Here is a 13,993-nt window from a genome sequence, read left to right as displayed (position 1 = left end):
TATAAAACGATGCATGGACCTCTATGACAGAGGTATGTAAACAGAAATATCACAGCACTGATTGAAAATAACGAATCTCACTAAGTTGTTGTGGGTCACGTGACAGAGATCAACCATAGATTCAGACTGAATAGAAAAGGTGGTAAGTTCAAATCCATGGTCGTAACGGTGTAGTTGTCCAGTTAAGACGTGTGTTAGAGCAGACTTGAGAGTTACAGTTAACAGTTAATATACGAGCAAGGGTGTCAACATTTTAAATAAGAGAATATTTAATCATAAGGCTGTTACCCTGCAGAACTTTTGAAGTCATGTGCTTCGTTTTCATTAGAAGTTTGCGGGTTATTCCCGCAGTCACCTCGATACTAACTGCTCCTCTATATCGGCGACGGAACACTTTGTCTTCAGAGTGCTTCACATTTGAATGTTTTCTCACGTCTTCACATTAGTAACGCGGACTCCTCCAGCGGCAGCCATCTTAGTTGTACCAACGGCTGCCACAACCATACACCAGGAAGTGTCCGATCTATCTGTTCTACTTCTGTTGGGTCAACTCTCCCAGTCAAACTACCTTCAAAGAGCGGTTAGAGGTAACGTGAGCGTCTTCTCAATTTTGTATTTGTATTTTTAGCTCGTTTGCTATAGGTGCATATACTGACTTACTCTATATCGATATACAGCAAATGCACGCAAGCGCCAAAAAATGAGTTAAAACTTGGTGTGTGAAAAGGCAGGAAAAGTATTCGATCCTCTTTGAATGGCAGCCAGTGTTGTTAGCGCTAACGAGCAGCTAGCTGGCGCTAGCCCGCTCGGTGGCCTTATACTTTATTATTAGCGTTAGCTACGTGCGCATGCATTAAACTGGAGCAGTGTCGTTTTACTGAAAGCGGTTCCAGTTCATCATCTAGACTCGTGGAGTATTTCTAATCAGCGGGGTGTTTGTCGGATGGTTTTGTAGGCTTGCATGGAGCTAGTTAGCTTAGCGAGCGGCCTTAAAGGCAGCAGCGTAACGTTAGCCAGGATGAGCTGAAACTTGAGTGATTCCTGTGGGGAAACTGGGCTAATAGATAAACAACCCTTAGGCTAAGTACGTTGTGGTTCTTTACAGACACATTTGTCTTTTACAGTTCCCTCAACCTGACTAGTAGGGCAAATTATTTGTAGTGTCATCTGTTACCCATGAATTTATGCGTATTTAACGATATTTATAGGATTATAGCAATGTTATGTCCCCGCTGTCAACCAAACTGCTGCTATTTCCACCTGATGTGTAACTGGACTTTAGTTCTGACTTTGCTCCTGCGCTGTTTAATTGAATCCAGGAAGGTTGTTGTGAGTGCCTGTTGAGACCACCCAGTACATCAGGATGGACTCTGAGATTTTGAACATAGAGGAGATAGTGATGGGTCGGGGACTACCAGATCCACCTCCGGAAGTTCCTCCTGAAAAACCAGCAGAACCATACAAACCCATCACTTTGAATGGACCTCCTGCACCCCCTGTTCAGCCCTGTAAGTGGCACAGTGGTCACAACTTTACTTCAGTTCGCTGAAAGCAATTTAAAGATTATTGTTGTCTTTCTATGACCCTAATTAATCTTCTCCTGTCCTTCCAGACCAGCATGAAAATCTGCAGTGTTTCCAGTGCTTCATCACGTTCTGCAGTGCCAAAGCCAAGGAGAGGCATATGAAGAAGAGCCACCGGGAAGAGTATAAGCAACAGCTTCAGCAGGTAAGCCTCAAAATGTCAGCTAATGCAGTTTAGTAGAAATGGTGTCAGTCTCAAGCTAATACAAATGATCCTGAGTTATACATTAGATGCTTTGCTTTTTATTTTTACACAATCTGTTGTTAACCCTATATGCTGACACTGAGTGTTGTATATTCGTTCATAATCAGATTGATGCGTCATAAGTGTCTGTTCCTTCTCTCCCCTTTCCAATTTACTCCAATTTTCCAAAGTACTCAGATACTTAGTGAAGCAGGCTTCTTATGTTTAAGCCACTTTTTATTAAAGACAAATAAGTCAGAATTCTTTCACGTCAGCTTCTTAAATGTGAATATATTCTGGGTTCTTTACTCCTCTATGAAAGTAACTTCAATGTCTTTGGGTTGTGAACGAAACAAGACATTGGAGGATGTCATCTTGTGCTTTGAAACACTGATCGACGTTTTTTCATAATTTTCTGACATTTTATAAACCAAACAACTTATCAGTCAAGACAATACTTGTCAAATCAATTAATGAAGAAAATAGCTGTTAGGTGCAGCCCTTCACTGTTTAAAATGTTTTACTGTGTTAGCTGTCTGGAGCCCAAGACAATTACTTGTCCTTGGTGAATAAGGTGAATCTGATGAAATTGGGTTTCACTTTTTACAAGTAGTTCTTGCTCTGGACTTGTTCTAACTTTGGCTCCTCTTTTTTATGTCTTCCCAGGGAAACACACTGTTCACATGCTATGTGTGTGACCGCACATTTCTGTCATCTGAGGAACTGACACAGCACCAGCCAACACACAGCAAGGACGACAAGCCCTTCAAATGTGTCCACTGCAAGGAGAGCTTCAAAACCTTCTCTGAAGTGAGTATAAAGTAAAAGTATATTTTGTATTTGTATTTATTTTTTTCATTGGCAGAATTCAAACTTAGTAACACCATAAATGCCAAAATCGAAATATAAAAAACGTTCCAGCTTTTACTTAATATTTCTTTTCAACTTCTCATCCTCACAGCTCACAGCCCATAGAAGACAGGTGTGTCCAGAGAAACAGCTGGTTTGTAAAGATTGCAACGAAACCTTCCGGAGTGCTGGACTGCTGCGTACTCATCGCCTGACCCAGCATCCCCGCCCAGACGTAGAGACTGCAGAACAGCCGGAGGACCCTGCGAAAACCCACCGCTGTAAGAAGTGTGGTCAGGGATTTGAAACAGAATCAGAGCTGATAGTGCACCAGGAGTCAGCTGAAGGTCAGCAATGCAACGGCACCGCTTCATCCAACAAGAAACGCGGAAGGCCTACCAAAGCTGAAGATGTGGCAGCTGCTGAGAAAAAGGGAAAGCGGAAAAAGAAGGATGAGGCAGAAGTGTCTGAGGAGGCAGTGAAGGTTAGCAGCACAGCAGAGTCGGCGGTAGCACCTCCGGCAGAGGAAAAGGGAAAAGCAGTCGGAGCAAAGCGGGGTCGCCCTTCTAAAGCTGCAGCAAATTCAGAAACAGAAAACAAGAAGAGTCCCGAGGATGATGGTCAGTCTCCGGGAAAGGAGAAGAAAGCTAAAGCAGATCCTGTCACGTCCCGTCAGCACCCCTGTCCCGAGTGTGACCTCATGTTCCCCGGCCTGATTCAGCTTCGCGCTCACAAGAAGGAGAAACACACCCCGCGGAAAGCCCATCCCTGCGAGGAATGTGAAGAGAGCTTTGCCCGTCCAGAGCAGCTGGAAGCTCACATGTCACGTGCTCATGCTGTGGGCCGCTTCGCCTGTCAAACCTGTGGGAAGAGCTTTGGTCGTGAGCGCACCTTGAAAGCTCACGAGAAAAGCCACCCAGAGGAAAAGCCTGAAAACCCAAGTGCAAAGAGATAATTGAGACATGGGGACTTTGGAGAAAGAGTATGGTTTTTGAAGATTTTAGTCAGGAATTGTCCTTTTTTCTTTTAACATTGGAGATCTGATGCTCCCAAATATGGTTTCAGATGAGGTTGGAATGGTTTTGAGAATGACATTTTAGCAAGTCTTGGATTTAAAGTTGAGTTTTGATTTTGAGCTGTTGAAATTTTGGACAAACAGACACATCTCCTTAATTGACTAACCAAATGTTGTTAAATCGATGTATTACACCCTTTGTCAAAAACAATAGTTTATTTGTAAAAACAAACTGTTTTGATTAACTTTTTAAATAATTTGTTTCAGTTTTTTAAGCTTGAAATGCGTGTGGTGTGAATTTATTACTTTGTCTTTGAGTTGTTCGACTCACTTTGTGGTTGAAACAATGTTTTTTATGTTTGTTTTTTTTTCCTCTTGTTTTTTCAAAACTGATTGGGTAAGTACATACTTTGAAGCATAATAGATGCCTAGTAGAGATACTATGTTTGAATGTTTAGACAGTTTGTCAAAAGAAATGTGTAATGTACAGCTTCTGGTTCATATTTTTGCATTTTTTACACTTAATATTTTGATTATGTTCCTTTCTAAATTAAGTCTCATTGAGGAAGAATTTTAAAATAACCCGATTATGTTCTGCTAAAAATGTTTTTTGGCTAAGTGCTCCAGATTCGATGTGGAGTGTTTGGCATGTGGGCAGAAATGATCCACTATAATCCTGATTTATCTTTTCACTTACTAGAATAATACTTCATGTCTTAGACATTTCTTAAATGGAACTCATGGCTCTTTAATGCGATAGAGTCCCATAAGGAACTGTGTATATCATGTGTTATTCACTGATTGGATTGTTTCTCTCTCCCACTGCAATGTGTCTGGACACTGCAAAAATGTAATAAAACATGCTGTCCCAAGGGAGGCTGCTGAAGAAATAAGCTGCCTTTTTGTCTTTGTTCTCACTTCTAATGCAGGAACTTGACAACCAGAAAAGATTTTTCTGCCTAACAGTGTAACTGAAGAAGGCTGAATCAAATTTTTGTTAGGTTGTATGCAAGGCTGGCAGTACTTCAGTTATGTGTAATTCAAATTTGAATACAATTCTTGCATACTTTGTTACAGAAATAGGATTTTTTAATGCTCACTTGAGTACAAGAGTTGAAATGAGATGAATGTGTGCGTAGGGTTTCTAACACGCTTTGGAAATAAGATACAAAATTAGACAACAGGAAGAATTCAGAATGTTACTGTTTTTTTAATTTAATTTATATTTTTTAATTGTTGATCAAATGAATTCATTTAAAACTGCACCACACTGGCGCTGATGCAGCATTGAATCAGCAAAGTAAGGGATACAACTAAAGTGATCAAATTAAGTTGAGTTAAAAGTACCATTATTTGCCTCCAAAATGTTGTGGAGTGGAAGTATAAAATACTGAAGTGCAAGTACCTCAAACTTATACTTAAGTACAATACCTGAGTAAATGTTCTTAGTTACATTCCATCACCAGTTTTTAAGTACTTCTGATTTCCACTGCTGTACTTACACTTCTAGAATTCAGAATAAGATATTGTACCTTTTACTAAACTAAATGTGTTTTATAGCTATAGTTACATTGCAAATAAATATTTTAATTAATATATATTGCACAAATGAAAAGTGTATATATTGTGAAAACAGTAATATACAGTATAAGGTTATCAGAACTGACTACTTTAATAATAAAAGCCATGAGAAATAATAATCCAGTAATATATGCTGGTGCTTTACCAGCATATATTACCATGAATGATTTTTCTCTGTTAAATGTGAACTGTCAACAGAGTTTTGACCGGAGGAGTTGACCCCTTCTGTGTTGTGCCATTCGATCATGGAGGGGTTGTTTTCTCTCTGAAATGTAATAATCTGTGCAGTCATGGCTGCATTGAACTCAGAAAGATCTTCAATAATCAACATATCACGGTTCTGTTTATGTCAAAACACCCAGGCATAAACAGAGTCATGTAGTTTATACTGTTTAGTACAGCCAGGAGCCAGTAAAATAATCCATCTATGTCACGGTTGACGGCCATCTTTGAACAGAGGAGGTGGCCTACACCATGACTTACCACCCACCTACGATGCAGCACTGAGTTCCCTCCCCGGACAGCTTAACAACCATTAATACCTGGGCTCACCTTGCACCAGCAACCCACATGAAGGCCGGTTTGGTCAACAACCCACAAGTGGCCCTAACGACTCTGAAACTCAGAGCTCACATGTGTCCATAACGACTCTGTAAGGACACTCCCGCACAGGGTTTTAAACCCTGCAACTGACCTCCCGTTTGTTAGAACTTGGATGAAAGGGTGAAACGTCTTCAAGAAATGGAAACAAGTGTAGTTGCCTACGATGCAGCACTTAGAAGTACCATGACCTGGATGACTGAGAACCTTCTTATAAGCTCATATAAGAAAAATCTTTATCAGCAAAAGTAGGGTAACGTATTTCCATGTGAACTGTAGTGAACTGGTGGTGTTAACTCATCCACCTGGTAAGACACTAGCTGATTGTGTGATGGTTGTTGTAATACCGCTCCAGGACACTAGGGGGCGCTCACGCACGCGCAGGTATTTCCTCTCCTTGTGTCGCTTCAGTAGCTTCCCTCATTTTCAGCTCCCCTCTCTCATCCATGGGGGTTGCGCCAGTTAGTAGGTCTGCTGCTAGCTAAACGGCTAATTGTTACCTCTCTACCTCCACGTCGTGTTGGCGAACCTTGTTTCTTTTTTCCTACGACACGCGCTTCTCGTTTGTTTTCGGGATTAAAAAAAAAGCAAACAAGGAGGGTGAAGCCTTGAGCGACGGCGTACCATCAGCAGCTCCTCCTGCCAGGTGAGCAACGCTAAGGTGTGTCGACCATGGCTGTCCGCGGGGAAGGTGTGCGTCAAGCTCTATAAAAGGTACCAGGAAGAAGACAAAGACCGAGGACAGCAGCCACACATGTAGTCCCTCGACAGGTAAGCCAAAAGAAAAATAATCACAATACTATCTTATGAGGGGCGGCTGTAGCTCAGTGGGTAGAGCTGAGGACTAGTAATCGGAAGGTTGCTGGTTCGAATCCCTGGCTCCCCGGGGAGCTACATGCCGAAGTATCCGTGAGTACTCCTCCTGCTCTTGATGTGCAGTTGGCATCTTTGTGGCACTGCGATGAGCTGGCGATTCGTCCAGGGAGTACCCTGCCCCCAGTAACCCCCGCTCCACCAAAAAGGTGGTATAAAGCGGTAACATCACCCGCGACCCTCATGGAGAAAGCGGAAGAAAACGCTGTCATCTCAAACTATCTTTTGAGTTTATTAATAAACATAACCCTTTTTCAGCCCGTGACTGTGGGTGTGAAAACAAAATGCTCTGTAAAAACCTGTCCCTCTCTGCCTGTCATGACCCCTGCAGCCTTCTCAGCCCAGCCAGCAGTCATGTCCATTGAGTACACCATCGATATCCAGCTGACAGAGTTGGGATTTCCAGACATCCTGCCGACCTCAAACATCGAGACAGGATGCTGTAAACCCTTAAACTCCGCGCAAAGTCTGCAAGACGAGCAGGCTAACAGAGAGACCGCGCATGATGAGCCGTCGGAGCCCTCAGCCCATGATGTGACTGCTGGAGATGACACCACAGACCCTCCACAGCTGATCACGGAACAGGATAACAAAGGAAAGAAACATGGTGACACTGCACAGGAGGAGGAGGATGACTCAGATGACAGCGACGTGTCAGAGATGTACGAGGAAGAAGAGGTGGATGAGGATCATGAGGACGAGGAAGGACTCAACAATGGTAGGACTGATAATCTTTGAATCAAAATGATCCAGTAGTGTGTCGTTATAGAGCCGGTGACTATAGTTTGATGTACAATTTCTATAACTGAACATGTCGACACGAGAAGATAGGAACCATCAGTGAACTGAGCCTACTGACGAACACTGTCTGTGAAGCTAAACCCTGATGCACCTTGTTTCTCTTTGCCATTGACCACCATTTTGATTTTAACTCCAACCATAACACAAATAAATCACACTGTTGGACTGGGTGACATGTTCCATCATTACGATGAACCTGAGCACTGTAGTTTGCTGTAACCTGATTACACCTACACCATCCCGCTGCCAGAAGTACTCAATACAACAGTACCAAACTTGTAGTAATCCACCACTGAAAACAGCCCCCAACAAATGCAGTATTTACTCCTGTTTATGTAACATGTTCTAGAAAGCAAAGCCCCAAGCTGTTGTAGTTAGGGAAATATGGATGTTTTAGTGCTTCACTTAATTGTTCATTCTGTAACGTATCCGATTGTATTTGGTGTTTTGTGAATATTTTTGGTTCCCAAAAGTAATGCGACACGTTTCATTTGACATGCATATGTGCACCCATATCTCAGTATCCTTAACTAGTTTTGAGTACTGAATATAAACAGATTACACTGCAGACACGTGGGCTACAACGGACAGTGTGGGTAAAATTTTAAAACTATTGATGGACAGACCAACACATTGCTGGTTTTGGTATTTTTATGGTAATTATCATTGCTGTATATAATTTTTTAAATAGAAAATAAGAGAAAATTCCCCCATTCCACCCAAACAATCCCCTTAAAAAATCACGAGTGAGTGAATGTGTGCTGATAAATCATTCACACATTTGCATATTATTTATAAAATCATGATCTTTTTTCTCCTGCTCAATCATGATCTGACTTAAATAAGCTGTCACATTTGTGTGAATCCTCTTGCGCAGGAGTGTCCAAACATTTTCTCTTAGAGGGTTAAAACTAAAACTTATTGATGGGCCACAGGCCAAAGACACCTATTGTATTGTTCAAATGCAAAATGGTCCTCGGATCCCAATTTCCTTGTACAAAACATCAGTTGTTCACAGATTGTCTTATTCGTTCAGACAAAAGTTAGCCAAATGTAACCATATGGCAGGCCAGCTTTGTTCCGCAGGCCCCACTTTGGGCAGCCCTGCTCTTGAAGCACTTTAAAACCATCACAGAAGATGCTGTATATTTATTTGCTTTATGTTTAAATCCTGTGTCCATAACAGGTTCTCATTAAGCTTATACATGTACTACATTACTGCACAACCTGTTTATATTACAGTTAAATCATTTTACTACTGTGCACCAGTCCAGCTTAGTAATATATTTTTTATGACATTTAATTTGATTTCATTCTATTAGATATATTCAAAGTTTTTCTTACACACACCCTATTTTTGTGTTGTCCATATTATATTGATATGTATTGTATGGGCATCGTTGGAGGAAACCTGACAACAAGAATGTTATTGACTCTCCCTCTCTTTTCCACAGATCTGGGAGACTCCCGCTGCAGTGTCTGTGATCTCCAGCTGCCCTCCAAATTCAAGCTTCAGGACCACATGAATCTGCACACTGGAGCTCGCCCGTACTGCTGTGCTGAATGTGGAAAGCGCTTCTGCCAGAATTACAACTACCGAGTCCACCTGCGCACGCACGCCCAGATCAAACAGGATCGTCTCCGGTGCCGCGTCTGTCTGAAATGTTTTGTGTCACAGGACGATCTGACCAACCACCTGTCAAGAACTCACCTCGAGGATGAGTTTTATGAGTGTGACCTGTGCAAACGTGTGTTTACTAACCTGAAGGAGTGTGAATATCATGTGCAGTTACACAAAGATCTGATGTATATTGCATGTGATAAATGTGGCCGCAATTTCTCCTGTCAAAAATCCCTCATACGCCATCAGAAGAAGACGTGCTTCAACAGTTTTAAATGCACAGACTGCACAAAGATCTTCACTAACAAGAATGCTCTCCTGAAACACAGCTTCTCCCATCTCGGTTTGTTGCCTTACACCTGCATGCGATGCCACCGCCACTTCCGCCTGGCGAAACTGTACCGGCAACACAAATGTGAACCCCAGCGCATTCACTGCGTGGCGTGTCTGAGAGAGTTTCTCAGTCAGGAGGACTTCCAGCAGCACAAAAAAGACACCGGCTGCTGGGGCAATCAGGAGCCTAAAGGGGATGAGATCCGATGTTTAGAGTGTGGACAGAGATTTGTGACTACAGAGGAGCTGAAGAAACATGCCGGGGCTCATCAGAGAGTGCTGAAATGCGCCGAATGTGGAAAGGGGTTCCGCTCGGCCTTGCTTTTAATGTCTCACATGGGCGGTCATGCAGGGAATGCCCCCTGCCTTTGTCAGAGCTGTGGACTGGGCTTTCCCCACCAGCAGAGCTACGACAGCCACCTGAAGACCTGTGGACAAACACCTCAGCCTGCAGTAAGTGTGAGCCAATACAGTGATCTAAAGTTTGAAAGGAAGAATATTTTTGTTTAATACAAATTATACTTTGTACTGGCAGCCAAGAGTAACTTTATACCATGCTGACAAGCTATATTTGACTTCCTTCTCTGGTAAATTGTTAAACCTGTTGCACCCACCACACCCAGCAATAAGGGCATGGTTGGGTGTGGTCCGAAGCATGCTTTGCTGCACATGTAACTACCAACAGTAATGTCACTGCATCCCAGAGAACACTTGTACATTTTTGCACTAAAGCGACAGGTTAAACTACTGGAGATCATCAGAAACAAGATTTAGCAGTGACGTTAAGTAACTCTTTGAAGGACACATTTTTAAAGTGATTTCCGTCCTTCCCAGACACAGCAGTTGGTTTCATTTCAGCCTAACAAGAATAAACTTTGAATGACTCAACCTCTTATGAAAATGAAATTGTAGTGATAGGAAAATTGCTTGAGTCAGGTAATCATTAACTGTGCATTTGTCATCTTGAAGCTGAATGTAAGAGCAGAAACTGTAAGACCCAGAATTTGGAAGTTTTACTTCTGCAAATCAACATCTTGATACAAGAAATTACAAGAACTTGGCAGCTGACTCTCAGAGATCCCCCCCCAGATATCTTTTAAAACATAAAATTTCCACCAAGACAGTTAAATTAGCTCATCATAATTTCTTCAGAGACATCTATTCCTACTCCAGTTCCGCTGGACACAGGAAGTTTTGCACTTGTTTCAAAAAATAATATATTCAAAAGTTCAAGCAAGTTCAAACATCCAAGTGAAGTAACAATAAGCTAAAAATATTTTGAAGGTAAGTGGACATTGGATGTAGAATCTGAATCACGAACAAACAAATTGATTTGCAAAACATCGTTTTGGAGATGCACTGTGTTTTGATGCTACAACTTAAACTTCGATTGAAACCTCAAGTTCCATCAGTTCCAAGTTACTCCAGTCCCATCTTGATTCTACTGACATGTCCCACTTGTATGTTACATAATTCATAATGTCCCTGGGTTGTTTTTGTTGTGTTTCTCATTTTAGAGTGCACCCAAAAAACGTCCGGCCCCGAAGAGCTCTCCACCCGAGGCAAAAAGGCTCAAAGCAAATCCAGACTCAGCGACTCCAACAAACATAGTCACTAAGCCAGCTGCACCGGTGAATGATTCTAGTAGTCCAGGACCTGTGACAGAGGCTGAGTCTGCAGGTTCCAGTCCAGCAGATGGATTATGGAAGCTAACCCTCGACAAACAACCTCCTCCAGGTGTCAATCTTGTTTTATTGGTTCCCATCTGTCCGACTCAATCCAATGGCCTGACCCTCCCGTCTGCAGTCTCTCCGACACTACCAGGTTCAACTGTGCAGTTCCAGCCGCAACACCTCGGAGCAAATGCTGCTCTCGCAGCGCCACTCGATGCCCCCCTGGATTTGGTAACTGGGATCAAATGGGATCCAGAATACGATGCACCTCTGGATTTGTCTAGGAAGTGTAACTCATCAAAGTCTGCTGTGGGCGACATTCCTCTTCTTCCTGTGAAAAGTGAGCCAGAAGACTGTGAGATCACAGGAGGCTCTGAAAGACGGGAAATTAAAAGCAGTGACAACAGTGCAAATATTGAACCAAACCGAGGAGAGAGGGATACATTAACTGAAGTGAAGAGGTTTGGAATGGATCCAGTGGATCTCTCCTCTAAACTAATAATAGACTTTAAGGACGAGCCTCAGTCTTGATTTGTGGTCATCTAGATCTCGACAGCCGAAGGAGACAGAAATTAAGATGGAGGTCGAATTTCAAGGCCTCCTTATGCTGATGAGGCCAAACAAAAAAGAGAATAATAACTCATCTGTAAGCACATTCCCCGCCTAAATCCTGCATAGGACACACCTTCTGTTTTTACTGTACCTGTCACTACGTAACCAAATATAGAGGTGTTCAACTACAGCCAGAGTGATTGATGCCATGGCTGAAATCACATACTATGCACTACATTCTTGATACTTGTACTACCCATCACTTCATCAGTCACTTTCTGAGTCGGTTTAAGATATGTAACCGCGGTAACCCGCACCTACAATAAACTAAAATAAAAAAAAGTGTGTTGCACCTAGCAAAATGCAGTCTTACATTACATGGAAGCATTATTAACGTTATGCCAGAGCTGCCTTGGTCGCTTGATCTATTTTGTAGTTGATGTTTTCATCATCCCTGCATTGCATTGTGGGATATTTATGCCGGTTTGGTGTACAGTGTTCTCGTACAGTAATACTTCCTCAGAAGTAGTATGCACTGTCAGACATACTAAAAATATCTGGCATACTGATTTATCATACTGAATAGAATGTAAGTGTTGAGTTTAAGTCGCAGCCATACTATTCAATATTGTATATGTCTTATCAGTAGCTATCATCATACTCTTCTATTGCAAAGCAATTTTTCTATTTTTGTAACCATCTTGAAGAAATCCAGTGTCTTTCTCACATGTAACTGTCGTTTAGAGTAAGAAAGATTTTTGTTTCTTCTGTAATTTACATTCCAAGTTTATAAGCTCATTATTGCATTTGTTTTAACTGCATCTTGGGCAACACTTACAGCTTGGGCTACGGGAGCAAAGTGGTACTGTAACGGTCTTGAGGCCTATGCAATATTGTGCAGGATTTTTGGCTTCATTAAAAACATATCCCTTGTTTTTACCTTTTATGCACTGGTTTTTGTGTGTGTGTCGAGGGAGGGGAGTCTTTAGGTTTAATAATGTGTATTAAGTTGAATGAAAACACTGGATTTCATAGTATTCAGCTGAAACTTGAAAAAAATGTGCATTTTGTGTAAATCTGAACATGACTTTTTATTACTATTGTTGAATGAATGTAAATAATGGTACTGATCAATAATTCTGTCATTACTGAATCTTTAAAGTCTGCAGGTATCTTTGGATGTTTTTTTTTCTCAAGGCAAAATAAAGAGTTGTTCTTTATAAGAGATCAGTCATTCTTAGTCGCCTTGTGTGTTTGTGTGTGTGCGTGAGACGAGACTGAGAGCAAAATGTTGAGCTGGAGGTTCACTCTTAAGAGATTAACTCTTTAAAAAAGTGAACACCTACCAGCATCCTACAGGTATATTTTTGAAATCGCCAGCCACTCAATAGTTAGTAATTACGTTTTTTTAAATCTATTAGCCCCTTTTGTATTTGATCAGCATTTGGCGCTAATTTCCCAGCCTGATTAGACTAGACAAACATTTAAAATGTCAGAACATCCTGTTTTTCGTCATATATTTGAAAACATTATCATAACCAGCATAGTTCCCGTGTGGATTTACTGTATAGTGCTTGTTGTGACTATGGATGCACGATACAGATCTTTTAGTCACTACTGATAACTGGAATGACCTGCTCCTCGTGGCTGATCCAGATGGTTTTATTTTCATTTTGTGTTTTATAAGGAACATGTGCTGTGCTTGTTCTTGTTTCCCTCTTTTCTCTCCATTTATTGGCACACAAACAAACTGGAAAGGGGAAAATCACTACTGTCTGCATCAGCGTGTATAGATGTTGTGCTTGTTAAGTCCCTTACAGCACAGTAATGGCTTCTGTATTTATCAGCTATCATTTTTACAATTCAGTAAGCGATAAATAGTCGATAATAAAAAAAACAACACTGGACTGACATCCTGTTGTGAGTCTTTGCTTTAATTTGCAAGTCATAATAATGATCCAACTGTGATGATTAGTTAAGAGTTATACACAGAGATTAATTTGGGGAATGAATGATTATTGAATGATGTTTTTAAAGGGGCACTATGTAGCTTTAGAGAAGAAATTCAAACTTGGAATTTTTTAAATGTACAATGTTAATTAAGTAATAATACAAACTCCGAAATATTTATGTTGTATGTATGTATGTTTTCCATAAGTAAACAAATAAGCTGTTCTCAGAGGAAAACAAGGTCCCCAGAGACTGCTTTGAAGCTACAAAGGTGATTGGCAGGTTGTGGCAGGGTCCGCCACACAAAGCAAAAATGGTATGAAGCTGTGATGTCGCTTAAGGTCACACAAAAAAGGTAGCACAAAAGTTTTTATGTAT

General features: G+C 41.3%; 2 protein-coding genes across 2 annotated transcripts; both read left to right on the top strand.

Moving 5' to 3' along the window:
* Positions 1-385: 385 nt before the first annotated feature.
* On the top strand, positions 386-4,524 carry znf576.2 (zinc finger protein 576, tandem duplicate 2). The gene is made up of 5 exons (XM_030394903.1): positions 386-587; positions 1,320-1,508; positions 1,613-1,728; positions 2,434-2,577; positions 2,729-4,524. Exons 2-5 carry the CDS (start codon positions 1,364-1,366, stop codon positions 3,569-3,571), a joined length of 1,248 nt encoding a protein of 415 aa, XP_030250763.1. The 5' UTR covers positions 386-587; positions 1,320-1,363; the 3' UTR covers positions 3,572-4,524.
* A 1,681-nt stretch (positions 4,525-6,205) lies between these two features.
* Positions 6,206-12,895, top strand: LOC115567979 (zinc finger protein 2 homolog). Its single transcript, XM_030394959.1, has 4 exons — positions 6,206-6,583; positions 7,017-7,403; positions 8,941-9,893; positions 10,958-12,895. The coding sequence occupies exons 2-4, from the start codon at positions 7,040-7,042 to the stop codon at positions 11,642-11,644; spliced, it is 2,004 nt and encodes a 667-aa protein (XP_030250819.1). The 5' UTR covers positions 6,206-6,583; positions 7,017-7,039; the 3' UTR covers positions 11,645-12,895.
* Positions 12,896-13,993: the final 1,098 nt, after the last annotated feature.

The sequence above is a fragment of the Sparus aurata genome, chromosome 17 (assembly GCF_900880675.1).
Source record: "Sparus aurata chromosome 17, fSpaAur1.1, whole genome shotgun sequence".
Lineage (NCBI taxonomy): Eukaryota > Metazoa > Chordata > Actinopteri > Spariformes > Sparidae > Sparus > Sparus aurata.
This window is presented reverse-complemented; position numbering and strand designations above follow the sequence as displayed.